At 40.5% G+C, this 16726-nt stretch overlaps 1 protein-coding gene across 1 annotated transcript; it reads right to left on the bottom strand.

The window, feature by feature from the left end:
* Positions 1 to 3819: 3819 nt before the first annotated feature.
* fezf1 (FEZ family zinc finger 1) lies at positions 3820 to 15320 on the bottom strand. Its single transcript, XM_031279790.2, has 4 exons — positions 14130 to 15320; positions 9717 to 9851; positions 5434 to 5566; positions 3820 to 4450 (listed from the first exon to the last, which is right to left on the bottom strand). The coding sequence occupies exons 1-4, from the start codon at positions 14937 to 14939 to the stop codon at positions 4215 to 4217; spliced, it is 1314 nt and encodes a 437-aa protein (XP_031135650.2). The 5' UTR covers positions 14940 to 15320; the 3' UTR covers positions 3820 to 4214.
* Positions 15321 to 16726: the final 1406 nt, after the last annotated feature.

Raw genomic sequence — 16726 nt, 5'->3', positions numbered from 1 at the left:
CTTGGTGCTTAAAATGTTTATATTACTGATAGAAATGATTGACAAAAAGTGCAAAAATTAAAAACCCAAGTTGTAATAAACACTACAAATCCTTCACTATTGCTCGAGTATGCATGTAATCACATCCAACACCATGTTTTTAGACACATTGTTGGAGGTGCTTACACGACAAACTCCATTTGTCGATTAAAAAAAACTGTGCGATACGGTTAAAAACTCCAGAAAAAAAGGGCTGGTAAAGCAGACCTAAAACTGAGATTATTTTGTCAAACTACTGTTCCTGAGGCTCAAAAGACTTTCATATTCAAATTTGTGGACATATCGCAGAGAAAGGTCAAGCTCTGAGGAACACCAGTTTGATTCTTCCTGCTATCATGAATGCTGTGCATAAACATGTTAAGGTACAAGTCTGCTGTTATTCTAGATTCTTCTTTTTGTCAAGTAATCGCATGAAAATACAAAAAAAACGACAACATGTTAGTTCGTCTCTCAAGACTTTCTGACTTCCTGTCTGTGTCTCTCAGCATTAAAGCTATAGTGTGTAGTTTCTGTCTCCCCCATGAGGAATTCTAAGTAATGACAACAAAACTGTCGGCGCGTCAACATGATACAAGCCTTCTGTGATCGCGCACCACCCGCACCTCTCCTCCACACAGTTGCTAGTAGCCAAGGAGGACACGGAGGATTTAAAAAACATGATGGACTCTTCAGAAGAGGGGATTATCTTCACTTGAGTTTCGGCGCCGGACGCCACAATCTTTTGAACATAGCCATACTGAGAAATACAGCTACTCATTTGGCAATGGTTTTAAAGTAACGGTCGTTCATTAATATTTAAAAAAAAATTCTGTTATTTCCTAAAACCGCATTAATGTGTTTTTATGATACATCAGGCTGTGACACACAATACTTGTTAGTGGGATAACGTTGTTGTTTTTCATGGAATTTGCTTACAATAAGAAACATTTTGAATATCACCAGACAGATTTTGTCACTAAAATGTTTTAACAGTATCAAAATTCTGTTTTCGACACTTAAATCTGGTCAAACGCGAGTGGATGTGTGATGTTCCACCTCTGCTCCATCTCTGGTCTCAGAGTTCATCAATCTCACATCCTGAGATGCAGCTGAACAATAATGAAAACTAGTAATCACCAATGACTAATGACATCATAATTAGCCACCGTCATCATTATATTATAATATAATCAGAGGATAGGAGAGTTTAAGTTCAGTGTGGCATCCTGTAAAGTGTTTGCAGTCCAACGTGAGCTGACAGAGTCAGGAGTGTCGCAGACAGTCGGGAGGTTTCTCCTCCGGTCCGTTTCCGGGGCGACCTCAGAGCCAGAGGGGTCAGGGGGTCGGGAAGTGTCCCGAGGGCTTTTGCAGGGTCAAGTACAAGAGGAAGGGGTCAAGTTTGGGTCAACAGGCCTGAGAGGCGACTGGAGGAGTCGAGGACGGGGGTTTCCTCTGGGGTTTCTTCTCATCACATTTAGGCTACTTTTACATTGCTACGTTTTGGTTTGAAAAACGAATATCTTTTGTTACGTTTACACCTCGCATTCCCGCTGCTCTGGTGTTTCAGAGCCTCTAAACCGGAGACATTTGGAAACACTTCTGCCCTAGTCTGGCTATCACCAGACCAAGCTCAATCTTTTAAGATTGAACATTAGTCTAGGGAGTCTGCTCTGTATTTTCTACTGCACAAGAGGCGTGATCAACGGGCATAGTTCACATGACTCTGTACGCAATTGGATAGTCCTTCAACCAATCAGACCAACGATATGGGTGACGTAGCAGCGACAGCGGCATCAACTGGTTGCTGGGCTTAAGTGGCCGCCATGTTGAATGTAAACAAGAAGCTGCTTGGTCGCTTCTCTATCGTCATCGTGCTAAACCCGCCAATAGCGCGCCAGGTGGATAAGCCAGTTTGTGATTGGTTCCCGCAAATTTGTAACGGAAGCAGGATAGATAAACGTACAGGTTTCCAGCCTGAGCTGCAGGGAGAAATCAAATCGCCGGCAGATCGGGCTGGGTTTACCCAGTCTACTTCTGACCCGTTTTGGTTTGGAATCTGCGGGGTTGTGTTGCAGTCTGAAAAACGGTCGAAAAACGGAGACGTTTCGCCGCCTGATTGGGTCATGACGCCTCGTTCTATGAGCCTAAGCTACTAACGTTACCATGGCAACTACCAGCAATGGGCGGAGTATACATGCTGCCTCCTGTTTACCCAGGCAGCGCATGCCCAGTATACGTACGTGAATGTTGATGAGATATATTTGGTTTGGGCGTGTTAGTTACAATGGAGATGGAGCTAAAAACACTTACGTGCATGGAGATTTTGGCTCAAGAAAACCTGCTTAACAACCGAAACGTAGCAATGTAAATGTAGCATTAGGCTTGGGCCGGTATAAGATTACGACGGTATGATAACCTTCAGCAAAAATATCACGATTTCATGGTATTGCTATTACAGCTTCAAAATGTATTGTTTTGAAATGTCTGGGTAAAAAAAACTACTTTTTTTTTCCTCCATTGAACACAGTGTATTTCATTTCTAAACACACTGCACACTGGCAGGGAGAGGGGTTTCTGTCCTCAACGACTCATATAAAACAGGAAAATTGAAAGGTTTTGAAACCGTGACTTTTTGAAACCGTGGCATACCTTGAAACCGGTAACCGGCCCATGCCTAGTCACATTTATGCCGCCCCATCTGGGGAAATTTATACAAAAGGAAATGTCTGTCGCTCGTAGGAATTTAAAAATGACAGACTTTCTGGACTCAACCAGGCGAGCTGCTCACATTTAATAGAAATAAATATCGACCAAAACATACATTAACCTCATCGAAGATATTTTCATCTTATATATTTTAGCTTCACTGTCCCCAAACAGGGATCAAAATTCATCGTAATGTGACAAAATACTGCTTAATTTCATAAGTTGGATCTGTTTTTAAAGCAGGGCCATAAATACATAGGAGGTCTCCAGTCGTACTGGATTGACGACCAAAAGATTTCAGTTTTTTTTTTTTATATCGTGATTGTCAGTTTGTTATCTGTTACAGGCTGAAGTGTCACACTGTATACGGGTCAGAAGGGACCCCCCCCAAACGAGACGATTGGTTATCGTCTGCTTCCGTCAAAGAGATCCTGCTGGTCAAAATTTAAAGGGACACTCTTACAATTTTGCACATGAAATCAGTGTATTAGTCCCCCTCAGCCGGCTGTATAATGTCTTCAGTGTCTTCTGTCTGAGAAATAACCATGAAGATGTCACAGTGATGTCATCATGGTTGTCTCAGCTTTGGGGGCTACGAATTTATAAACTTTGCAACTAAAAAGTTACAAACTGGGCATGTGGATTTTGAAAGACGTGGCCAGGCAAGGAGGGTCTAATCAAAAGACACAATCCAGTTGCGTTAAGGGGAAATGTAGGATCCCGTGTTTTTGGAGCTTAAATCATATACGGACCAAAAGTCAGGATGTCTCTTTCTCTGCTGCTTTTTCTTATTTGGTCTGTTGGTTCTTTTTTTTGGCCTCAAAATAAAGTTATTTTGTCTATAAGTAGCCCAAGAATCAGCCTTGATGTTTTGGAGGATTTTATGGCTGCACAAGAAAGAAGCAAGTGGCCAAAAAAAGTGAAGTGAAGAGCAAGATTTAGTGATTTCCAGGCACCAATTATTGATTAAAAGAAGCATATTGGGGTCAAAATAGGGTTGGAAATCGTTTTGATTTGAACAATTCTGAATCCAATTCCGATTCTTCCTTTTGATTCCCTTCCTTATCCATTATCGATTCCGATTCTTCAGGGGAACAAAGCACATTTATTGGACATTTGAGGGCAAGTTTCTAATTTATGAAAATAATCTTCTTCCTAACACCTACAGGGCTCTGTGAATCTAGCATATAAGGATAAGGAAGTTCAGTTTCAGGCCTGAGGGGGACCCTGATGTGTCTTTTGATTAATTTGGGGGGGAACAAAGCACATTAATCAAACATTTACAGGGCACAAGTTCCTAATATATGAGAATAATCTTCTCTCTAACACCTACAGGGCTCCGTAAATCTGGCATATCAGGACTTGAGTTCAGTTTCCGGCCTGATGGGGACCCTGATGTAAGTTTTTGGTGCGACGGGATGGAGGGAAAGGAGCATCGGCTGTATAAAACCAGGAACACAGTCATTGTCCAGGTCGGAGCGGAGCGTCTCTCAAGCCTGCGGGGGCGACTGCGGCCCGGCCAGGTCGTGCAGCTTCCTGATGTGTTTCTTCAGGTCAAAGTTCCTGCAGAAGCCCTTGCCGCAGGTGGGGCAGGTGAAGGGCTTCTTGTCGTTGTGCGTGTGCATGTGGAAGGTGAGGTTATACACCTGGTGGAAGGCCTTGTTGCAGATCGAACACTTGAACTGCTTCTCGCCGCTGTGCGTCAGCTTGTGGTTCTTGTAGTTTCCTGCACAAAAGTCAGAGGACAAGGAGTCAGACCGGGACAAAGGAAAAAACCCAAAACACTTTAAGTAAAGATTTTTGTAGTTTTGTTTCACCATTGGGGGTGGACAGTAGCCTGGGAAAACACTGACGTACTTCCGGCAAATTTGAGATTTGCTCTGCAAGTCAGTCTGGCCAAGAGCCCATTTCCAATTTTTCCAAATGGAGGCACCAATCACAACCGTTGAGGCGGGCTTTACACGATGACGATGGCGCAGCAACAGCAAGCAGCTTTTTATTTACATTCAAAATGACGGCCACCGAAGCGCAGCAACCCGTTGGCTCGAAGGTGTTTTAAGCCCCCAACGTCTCCTTCCAGGTGGCGCTGCGACCGTTGACTTCAAGACACCTAACCCAAACCTTAACCCTAACCCTAACCCTAACCCTAACCCTAACCATAACCATAACCATTGCCTAATCGACTTCAAGGCAGCGCTGCGACCATTGACTTCAAGGCACCTAACCCAAACCATGTGCGGGAAAGTCACCAGACGCCACAATCTTCTGAACATAGTCATACTGAGAAATACAGAGAGAGTTGTGTGGAGCTGATAGTCTTAATAAGCTTTGTAGCAACTCATTTGGTAATGGCTTGAATGTAACAGACGTTCATTAATATCAAAAAGTTACGCACTAAAACTTAAATATCTTGAGACCCAAAGATACTTCAAACTAAGCAAATTGAACTGCCAAATTTGCCAAAATAAAAGGAGGAAACAAAGTGTTTGAGTCGTTGAGGGGAATCCAGTTCATAACTTCGGGGAGGATGTATGAAATCCCTCTCGTGGAATCTCCACACAGTTATAAAGAAAGTCCTACATACTTTTGCCAGTATGTCCATGATATTGGTATTACATTTCTTTCTAAATAGTATTAAAAAGGTCTTAAATGTAACTTGTGGAAACCTCGGTGGTACCATGTATGATGTTTTCCCTCAATTTTCCTCACCCTTCTGATGAAATCCTTTCCCGCAAAACTCGCAGACGAAGGGTTTGTACCCGGCGTGGATGCGTGTGTGCGTGTTGAGGGTGGAGCTGCGGTTGAAGGCTTTCCCACACTGGTTACACTTGTGTGGTTTTTCCTGGAAGAATAAAAAGGAAATACAAATATAAATATGTTGACTGGTACCAGAAGGAGGGATCATATCTCCCCGATATTGGCTTCTCTTCCCTGGTTACTGGTCAAATATAGAATGGATTTGAAGTATGTTACTTGTTTTTAAGGCATTACGTGGATTGGCCCCTTTATATATTGCTGATCTCCTTACCCTACATCACTCCTCCAGGAACCTAAGATCGTCTAATCAGTTCCTTTTAGCTATTCCACAGTCTCAGATAAAAACAAAGGGTGATTGTGCATTCTCTGTTCATATTAGGTACTCCTCTACTGCCGAGATCTTTAAGTCTCGTCTTAAAACACATTTTTATTCTTTGTCGTATGATTTAGTTTAGAGACATTTGTATAGAAGTGTGTTGTTTGTATGATGTTCATTGTGTCTATATTTGTATTGTCTTCCTCTGTTTTTATAACATAATATAACTCTGTACAGCACTTTGTTCAGCCTAGGTTGGTGTGCTCTATAAATAAATTGACTTGACTTGACATATATTTTATCACGATGGAAAGATACACATCCGGTAAAAACAAACATCGATATCAATGCAACATGAGATGATCAAGTTTATTATAATGTCCTCACTTTGACAGAGTTTTTTTTTTAGGAATATTACAGGGATTGTTTTATCCACAAATCGGAATGGACTGGATCCAATCGGTTCACTGTTGAACTGAAACACTAGTTCATCTCAATAAAATGCTTAAAAAAAAAAAAAGATCCAATATTCTACAAGAACTGAACTTAGTTTGAGCTCATTAAAAAAAAAAAAAAATTACATAAAAACAATCCTTCATTCCCACACTGACCAGCCAGACAGCATCAAACAGCTCCATTCTGGCTTCTTCTTGCACTGTTTTTGTGTTTTGTACGTCTGCACACTCAATGTTGTTATACTGTTTCTGTATGTATCTGTATGTTCTTAGTAGAGCTGTAATCAGGCCTTAAAAGTTAGGCCCTACAAGGCCTGAGCCTGACAGAATTTGGCCTGAGCCCGACAAGTACATTTTGATTGACAGCTTTTTAAAAGCCCGAACCCGTTTACAGCCCAACATTATTCAAATGTGCGCATGTACACAGCTCTTTTACCTTTTGTCAAGAATGAAGTCATTTATACACTGTTCTCATTATACACATGGTCAAAAGTTTTCCACACCTCAGACTTCACTTTCTTTGCCGGTGCAACCAAAACGTAATCGCCAGAGGCCAGCCTCCGTTTCACCACGCAAATAGACAAAACACAAGCAAATTAAGAGAACATCTTCATTAATTTGACAACTCATGCGCAGTGGTGTTGAAAATCAAGCTGTTCCACTTAGCTCTTCCTCTAGAGGCCTGGAGAACTTCCGTTATGTAAACTGGATGCAACAGGTTTTTTTGATGCATTTGTTTTCGGGGATTGTATGCTTTTCTTTTTGAATTGTTTCTGTATATGTGGCGCGTTTGTGTATTTTGGTTGTGTGTATTTTCAGCGCGTTTGCTAAATGCGCTGCACATGTGTTGTCAAATTTATGAAGATCTTAATTAGCTTGTGTTTTGTCTATTTGCGTGTGTTTCATTAAGTTGCAGTGCGTTTTGCCGCTGTCGACCACCGTACAGAACCTCCTTCAGTGCGCTTTGGAGGAAGGTCTGGCAGAGCGAGACAGACAATAACGTTTTTCATATCCGCTTATCTCATCTTATATTATCTCCTGGCAATGTAACACATATCTGATTAATAGTATATTTTGTGTTTTTGTTGTAATGAACTTTAAATCCATTTAATAATTTTGCATTTCCAGTGGAAACATCCATTCGTGGAGTTATTTTGTGGAATGAAAATGTACATTTAATGGATTCCTCTATGTCATTTTCTATGTATGAAAACAGACTTAGAAATGCCAACTGCTTTCTAAACTGTACAACTCTTAGAAAACTGTTGTTTTTACTGTAAATATGGCAGTTATTTATGTTTCTCTATATGTATCTCTTTTTATTACATGTTTATGAATATTTTGCACACTAACACTTAAAATGTATTTTGGATTGTGTATGTCTACATTAGTGTACACTAATGCACTTTGGTTGTGGTTTTAATATAAGCCGTTACAGGTTTCTACCACACCCTCACGTGTATTTTTGTATTTCTTCAATGTCATTTATTTTGTATTATCTGTGAAACCAATAAACTAAACTAAACTAAGTGGATACATAGTGTAGGGATAGCTATTGATGTGTTCAGGTATTAAAGCAGTGTCACAGTGAAACCACAGGAGGAGCTCAAACACAACAGCTCCAAAGCTGTCTTTATCATTTCTGAAGCCTGTTTACGCAAACTGTCCAAATTTCAGTCGGACTTATAATGCGACCATGAGCCATAAAATAAAGGGATGTTCTTATGAAGGTTTTTACAGGATTTAAACAGTATAATAAAGACACACACACACACACACACACACACACACACACACACACACACACACACACACACACACACACACACTGTATCTTTAAGTCTTAATCACAATGGGTTTGTGTGTGTGTGTGTGTGTGTATATGTTCATGTATGTGTGTGTGTGTGTGTGTGTTCATGTATGTATGTGTGTGTTTGTGTGTGTGTGTGTGTGTGTGTGTGTGTTCATGTATGTGTATGTGTGTGTTCATGTATGTGTGTTTGTGTGTGTATGTTCATGTGTGTGTGTGTATATGTTCATGTATGTGTGTGTGTGTGTGTGTGTGTGTGTGTGTGTGTGTGTGTGTGTGTGTGTGTGTGTGTGTGTGTGTGTGTTCATGTATGTATGTGTGTGTGTGTGTGTGTGTGTGTGTGTGTGTGTGTGTGTGTGTGTGTGTGTGTGTGTGTGTGTGTCTCTCTGACCAGATCACGCCTCATAAAAGACTCAAACAGTCCCGCCCACAACACATGTAATAAAACATGTGATTGGAAACTGCTACACTGTGAAAAGGTGCTTAGTTGTATCAACTTAAAATAACAAGTGAACTAGTTGCATGAATTATTATGAGTTTTCTTTCTGGATTGTGCTGCCAACATAACGATAATAGTTGAGGGTACAACAATAATTTAATTACCAAGTTTTCCTAACAACTATGCTAAGTCTTTACAACTAATTACGAAGTTATTATAACAACTAATATTAACTGGCAACTTGCAATTATAATAGAACAACGCAATGTTCCAAGTCCCTTGGACAAAAATATATTTTTTTTGTTGACACGACATGAAATAACATGTATTGCTGACAAAAAAATTAAAAACCTTTTTTCACAGTGTATCGCTTTCAAATTGATTGACAGGTCTTTGAATACAGGAGCTATTAGACCATCAAAGTTATTCATGTGTCCTGATGCTGTTAAGGATTTGTGAACAAGCTGAAAACAGGCCTTTAACCATGATCATATGTTCTGTTTGCTTTTTCTCTTTTTTAAATCTTGGATTTCATGTGTGGGAGAAAAAACTAAAAAGTCAAATAATAAATGACAAAAAAAGAGAAATAAATAACAAACATATAGGACAGTAAAATGTTGCCAGGACCATTTCCTGTCCCTGATAACATTCCTTTAATGTTCTATCTTGAATGTATTTTTGACCCTGTAAAGCACTTTGGATTGCTTGATCTAGGGTGTAATTTCCACACACTTTCAAATTAAGAACATTTTTGACTCTATAAAAAGATTCTCTCAAGTCTTGGTGATCGGCCCTATAATAAACAATAAAGAAAGTAAGACATATTTTTTTCTTATACATAGTTTAGTACTATTATTTTGTGCAGAATTTATCATTATGATCAACTTAATTATTTCCTTAATTGTAGAAATGCAGGAAATGGGATTTAAATCGAAAACAATTCTCTGGCGGAGGACCCCAGACCCCCTGTTTTGTGTGTGTGTGTGTGTGTGTGTGTGTGTGTGTGTGTCCTTCATGTCTGAATGGTTCTATGGAAATAAAATTGCTTTGCCTAAAATGCCTTAAAAATGATCAACAGGGAAGAAAACAATAGTAGCCTATAAATAAAACAGTCAATATATTTCTTTTTAATTAACTTATGCACAAAACAAAACAAAAAAAAATTTCTAGTTTGACTGAAGTCAGTTTCTGAGTTGTGAGTGTGTGTCATCGTACCTGAGTGTGGATGATTTTGTGCCGGCACAGCGTGCTCGCCTGTCGGAATCCTTTCCCGCAAACTTTACACACAAACGGCCGCGCGCCGGTGTGCACGGGCATGTGGCGGGTCAGGTTGTAGTGTGCGTTAAACACCTGCGAGAGACAATTACAAAAATGTAATAAGACGAAATCATCAAACACATCCAAAAGACTTCTCTAAACATCATAACGACGTTGACTTTGGTTTTATTCTCCTAAGCTGCAGGGAGAAAACAGAAACTTGACATCATGTAGGCCTATACTTTAACCCTCGTGTTGTCTTTGGCTCAAATTTGACCCTTTTTTCAAAGTTTCTATGGCAGAAATTTGGGTTTCTTTCAACCTCATTGCCCAAAAGTATCACCGATGGTTCCATGAAACGCTCTTCACAAGTCAAAGGAAGGATCAGTTCACAACTAGCACTGACTTTTGGGTGTTTTATTCAATGTTATAGCATTATTCTGGCGAAACCTTCTGTGATTATACATCAACATCCTCTGATCTTCAATATTTGTCAAAATAATTCATACTTTCTGCTTTTGATTTCATATAGGCTAGATGAGGTTTATTGACCTTAAATTCCACAAAAATAAATAGTGGTAATAAGTTACTGTTAGTGTCTAGGCCTACTGTTGGTAGTGGGGAGGGGGGGAATGCTAAAAAAACATTGAAAAGAAACAAAAATGTTTTTTAACAAACGGCAAAATAAGTGACAAAAATGTCAAAAGTGTAAAAAAAAAAAAAAAGTGTTAATTTCCTATATTATTTATTAATTTCCTGGGTCTTTTTTTTCAACCTTTTGTTCTTTTTTTGTCTTTTGTCGATTTTTTTCAGCGATTTTTTTCCGACGTTTGTCGATTCTTTCTTCTTCAAATGCTATTAAATTAAATAAAACACCCAAATTCAATAAAAGTAGTGGACTGATCCTTTATGTTACTTGCGAAGAGTAATGGTTGTACGGAACCATCCACGTTAGTTTCTTTGACAATTTGGTGGAAAGAAAGAAACCCCAAATTTCTGATATGGAAAATCTGACCCGAGGACAACAGCAGGGTGAAAGGTTTAATGAATGGCTCGGGATCTTTTCCATTAAAACTTTAAAAGAAAAAGAAAGAAAGAAAACAAATCTGAAGGGTGCCCTTTAATGATCAGATTGAGTCTAATTAAAGGTAATGTGTCAGGGGCCCCTTCATGGACTTTGAGTAAATTACAAAAATATAATAATAAGATTATTTTTTAAGCCTTTATTGACAGGACAGCTGAAGAAATAATAAGGGGAGAGAGGGGGGTGACATGCAGCAAAGGGCCGCAGGTCTCAGTCGAACCCGGGCCCGCTGCGTCGAGGAGTAAACCTCTATATATGGGCCAACTGAGCTATCCGGGCACCCAATAATAATAATAATAATAATAATAATAATGCATTCAAATCATCAAACACATTAAAACATACTTCTCTAATCACCAAATCAAACCCTTCACATAACGACATACACATTTTTTATTCTCCAGAGCTGAAGGGAGAACATTACATTACATTACATTACATTACATTACATTACATTACATGTCATTTAGCTGATGCTTCTTCCAAAGTGACTTACAATTGCTACATATGTCAGAGGAGCAACTAGGGGTTAAGTGTCTTGCTCAGGGACACATTGGTTGATGTATCGCTATTCATCCGCACCTTACTCATCTGTATATCTGTGTTTATATACTGTCTGTTTATACAAGGTTTATTGTGTAAATATGTTTGATTTATTACTATTATCATTATAACTAATTCTATTTTTTTCTATTTCTTATACACCAATGTATATTTGTTTCTGTGTCACTTCCAACTGAGCAATATTTCATTTCTATCCATCCGCACCGTACTCATCTGTATATCTGTACTGTATTATATACTGTTTATAGAAGGAGGTTTATTACTGTGTAAATATGTTTCATTTATTACTATGATTATTATAACTAATTCTATTCTTTTTCTATTTCTTATACTTAATGTATATTTTTTTTACTATGTCTACTTAATGTGTATTTGTGTTATTCTGATGTGTGTAATTTTTTTTATTTTTGAGCTGCTGTAGCACAGGAATTTCCCCAGTGTGGGATTAATAAAGTCTATCTTATCTTATCTTATCGCAGTGGGAATCGAACCCAGGTCTCCCACACCAAAGGCATGCGTCACCCCGAGAAAACAGAAAATGACAAATTCACGTCATTTAGTTTGTGAGTTTCCCTTTGAAACCACTTGAATCTTCCCTTATGTCTCATCAGTTTAATTTAATTGTATGGCTCGGGATTTTTTTCCATTAAAACTTTTTTTAAAAATGAAGAAAAAAAAAAATCTGGCCGGTGCCCTTTAATGATCAGATTGACTCTAATTAAAGGTAATGTGTCAGGGACATGGACTTTGAGTAGATTTAATGTGTCCTTAATAACACGATAATAACCACGCAAACCTGCACAGCACAAGAAAGATATTAAAGTCCTAAACAACCCGCGTCAACGTCAAGAATATTTCATGTTTTTAAAAGTTGTTTCTCTGTGTTTATAACCATATATTAATAACAGTCTGTTTTTCCTTTTTCTTTTTGGTATAGTATGTTTACAAGCTCCTGGTGTACAGTAGGACTCATACTCCAGTTACAGTATTCATCATTTATTATTATTTTTACAGTCTTTTGTATAGTAGCTAGTAGCTAAGTTTTTTGTCTTATTTTTTAACTTGTATAAATTTAATATAATCTTTTTTTTTTTTTTTAAGATTATTTTTAGGCCTTTATTTATGTATTTTTTGGGCATTTCCGCCTTTAATGGACAGGACAGCTAGGTGAGAAAGAGAGGGGGAAGACATGCAGGAAATCATCACAGGTCGGGCTTGAACCCTAGACCTCTGCGTCGAGGTATAAACCTCTATGTATATGTGCGCCTGCTCTACCTACTGAGCCAACCCGGCCACTGTCTTTATTTCTTATAGGACAGATGGAGACATGAAAGGGGAGAGAGAGAGAGAGAGAGAGAGAGAGAGGGGGGATGACATGCGGCAAAGGGCCGCAGGTCGGAGTCGAACCCGCGGCCGCTGCGTCGAGGAGTAAATCTCTGTATATGGGCGCGTGCTCTAGCGACCCAGGCGCCCAGTCTTTTTCTATTTTTGTCGGTGCGCTTTTCTTTGCCCGTAACGCCTTTTACTTGACTCAAAGAGCCTGCACAAGACTTCTTCAAATAAAAATCTAGAATCTTGATCTATGGAAATGGTTTTCATTTAGTTGTTTTTTTGTTCACTCATTCGGCTGTTTCGGCTCTCTGTTTCTGTTGTTTGTTTTTGTTGTTGTTGTTTGTTATAATAAGGTTTTTCCTCCCTTTCCTCATTTCTATAGGCTATGTATGTCCTTTTTTTATCCCATCCTTTTTTTTTTAGGCAAAACGTTTTGAAATGCTCCATAGAGCAGACCGGATGGGTCGGCCTCTAGCTCACCCAGTAAAAGCGTTCACCCAATGTTGGCTAAGTCCTGCAGCGACGCGGGTTCGAATCCGGCCTGCTGCCTTTGCGTTCTCATCTCTCTCCCCCCTTTCCTGTCTAGTCACTGTAGCCTACAATAAAGAGAAGAACCCCAAAATATAATCTTTAAAAATAAGAAGATGTTTTTTTAATGAATCATTCATCTTGATTTAATAGAGAAATGAACATTTCATTTAGGTTTAGGGCGTCTGAGAAAAGCTTAAAAGCTCACAAAAAAGGAGAATCCTAAAGGAAGAAAAAAAAACCGAAACGACGCGACAAAAACATCTTATTTTGAAAAACCCTTCTAACACTTCTAAATTAAACTATTTCAATCTTTCCTGAAACAAAGACGAAATGAATCCAGCTTGTTTCTATATTTAGTCTTTTTTTTGTTTTTTAATTGTGGAGATCGTGTCTTATAATTTAATATCAACGCGCATTTAATAAAGCTTTAGCACGTTTGTTTTCTTCAAATCTGACAATTCAAATTACTTCTTCCTAAATTAAAGGGAATTAATATCACTTTAATTGTTTTCATTTTATGATTTAATGACCCTGCAACTATAATAATAAACAATCGGATAGGCCTACATTGCTGTTTTTTTATTTAGGCTACAAAATGTTAAAACAAATATTTTCCCAAAGACATTTTGAGTAAATCCGATTCGTAGTTCCTAATCTGGATTTTTAAATCCATCCAGAGGAAGAAAAAAAAAAAGAGACAGACATAAACAAAAAAAATAATCAGAAATGAAAGCCTCAGCATTGATTGTTTAATCAACACGTGAAACACGGTGCATATTTGGAGAAGTTCCTGTGATTTGGTTTTAGTTTGAGATTAAATAAAAAAGAAAAGAAATCCTCCGTGCAGGACTTTCTCTCACCTTGCCGCAGACCTCGCAGGTGAAGACTTTGGGCTTGTTGCCGGGACACGAGCCGCCGAGCCGGGCCGCCGCCGCCGCGGAGCCCTTGAAGATCTTCTCGGTGAGGATGTGGTCTCGCTCCTTCATGTAGTGCTGGATCTGGCTCGGAGACAGCTCCTTAAAGGCCTGCACGCCGGAGCCCAGGTACCGCTCCCCGGCCGGCTGCAGGCCCGGCTTGCTTTTCTCCGCCATGAAGGCTTTGTGCCGAGCGGAGAGCAGGTACGAGGCCATCGGGTGCAGGTTCACCAGGCCGGCCGGCGGGGGACACGCGCCGCTGTCCCCGCCGCAGTTAAGGTAGCACACGGTGCCCATGGCGGGGAAGGACTGGTTCACCACCCGGGGTCGGAAGAGTTTATACTGGCCGCCGCTGTGGCTCCCAGCGGAGGAGTCCTCCTGCTGGCTCTTATAGTTCAACCCTAAGCCCAGAAAGTCTGCGGGAGCGGCGAGAGAAGACGCGTCGAAGTGTCCCGAATCCAGCCCGGCGATGCTGAGCCGGTGGCCCGGCTCGTACCCGAGCGGCACCAGCGGGATCATACAATGCAGCGAGGACGGACAGGCGTCGGGTTTCCCCGCGGGAGCGGACTGGAACCAGCTGGGGAGCGGTATCGACCTGGGCTCCGGTGTCCTGGCCATAATCCGGTCGATGGAGAAAGCGAGAGGCTTGCTGCTGCCGCCGCCGCCGGAGGTGAGCATGTCGGAGCCCGCGGGCTGGCTCCCAGAAGCCGGGGGGGAGCCGAGGATCCCCGCTGGGCGGCGGAGAAGACCGTCCATCACCTCCGCATCAACAACAACAACAACAACAAGTTGCTAGAAGGGAAGCCGGAGGTCGGTGCTGCTCCTCACCAGCCCGCAGCAAAGGGCATCATCAGCCGGGGAACCCCCACTTCCAAATCACCCGCTACCCACCCGTCCTTATTGACGGCAATCAGGGCGGCCGTGGCTCGCTCGATAACGGCGTGCGGAGAGCCGAGACCTCGCCGATCGTTACCCGTCCAGGAAGCAGAGCGGGGAAAGTAGAGAAGATAATCTGCTCAATTGTCCTCCGTCGATTCTGTGCACTTGTCGCCGCTGGAAGAGGAGGAGGAGGAGGAGGAGAGGAGGAGGTTGTCCCTCACTTGGCAGGACTCCTGCTCAACTGGAAGGTATTTGGTAAATCCCTGGTCCCCTTGTGGCTTCGCGTGACATCATGTAGCCTATTTGTAATTTTTTTTTTTTTTTTTTAGACGCGCAAGCAGCGGCCACGCTGGGGTCACGAGCTGTCAGAGTTATAGATCAGATCTGGACGCATCTTTTGGCTCCTGAAGCCCAGCCCTCGCGGCTCAGAGAAAACAGAGCTGTCATGTGGGTGAACTGGAGACAGAAAACGGATCGAGATGTCGAACGGGAAAAAAAAGGATTTTCAAGACATCGATCTGCAGCCTGGGTGGGCTTTGAATCGCACAAAGTTTGACTCAAGCGCTTTATTCCCTCTCCTTTTTCTCTTCTTTTTTTACGCACCAGATTTTTTTTTAGATGCCAAAACCCACTCGCGGCAGAAAATACTTTTGGGAATAGACTCGGATAGATAGATAGATAGATAGATAGATAGATAGATAGATGCTAAAAATCAACATGAGAAATAACCTGCGCGCTCTTCTCTCATCACGTCCTCTTTTTTTAGGATGCAAACGGCTCTTTTACGCACAGAGAGAAGACTAAAAAACTCCATGAATCGGTGAGACTGAGAAAGCTCCATCACCCTGCCAGCGATGAAAGCGCAGAGAGAGGGTGAGGTTTGATGGGCTGAATCTGCCCCCTTTTTTTTTTTTTTTTTTTTTTTTTTTAAAGAATTTGAACAAAAGATGGAGAGAAATAAAAGTGACCGAGCACAGCAGAAAACACAACAAACACAATCAAATGCACAAAAATATCAATGTGGTATTTGTTTGTGACGGTGGACTGAAGCGGATGCTATTTTTTATTGGTGTATTACACACAAAAAGATTTAAAAATGTAAATGTTTTCATTCTTTTTTTTAATTTTTTTTTTTTTTTTTTTAAGATTGTTTTCCACCTTCAATGGACAGGACAAGAGAAAGACATGCAGGAAATCGTCACAGGTCGGATTCGAACCGTGCACCTTCTGCGTCGAGGTATAACCTTCTATATTTATGTGCGCCCGCTCTACCCACTGAATCAACCCGGCCACTTCGTCCTTTTTTTCTTTTTATCTGACAAATAAAGATCATTATTTTGATTTCAACTTTTGAAGGCTGAGACAATGACTGAAGTCATATTTTAAATAACTGATAGGCCTACACTCTCTGAACGAAGTCCAGACCAAAGAAAGGATGTGATTTAAAAACATGAGCATCACTTTCTCAATCATCAGTTTATGAAAGCTTAAAACCTCGCAGCGTTTTGATTCACGAGAACTCAGAAAACGAGTTCTTATAAAAGTACAGTTTTGGAGACACAAAGTGAAAGGTGCAATATCATCATACATCATAAAAACATTAAGGTGGAATTCATTCATAATAAGGTCTTATTAGTTCCTATTATTAGACACACAGACGCACA

The sequence above is a fragment of the Sander lucioperca genome, chromosome 7 (assembly GCF_008315115.2).
Source record: "Sander lucioperca isolate FBNREF2018 chromosome 7, SLUC_FBN_1.2, whole genome shotgun sequence".
Taxonomy (NCBI): Eukaryota; Metazoa; Chordata; class Actinopteri; order Perciformes; family Percidae; genus Sander; species Sander lucioperca.
Note: the sequence above shows the minus strand (reverse complement) of the source record. Positions and strands in the feature narration are given on the sequence as shown.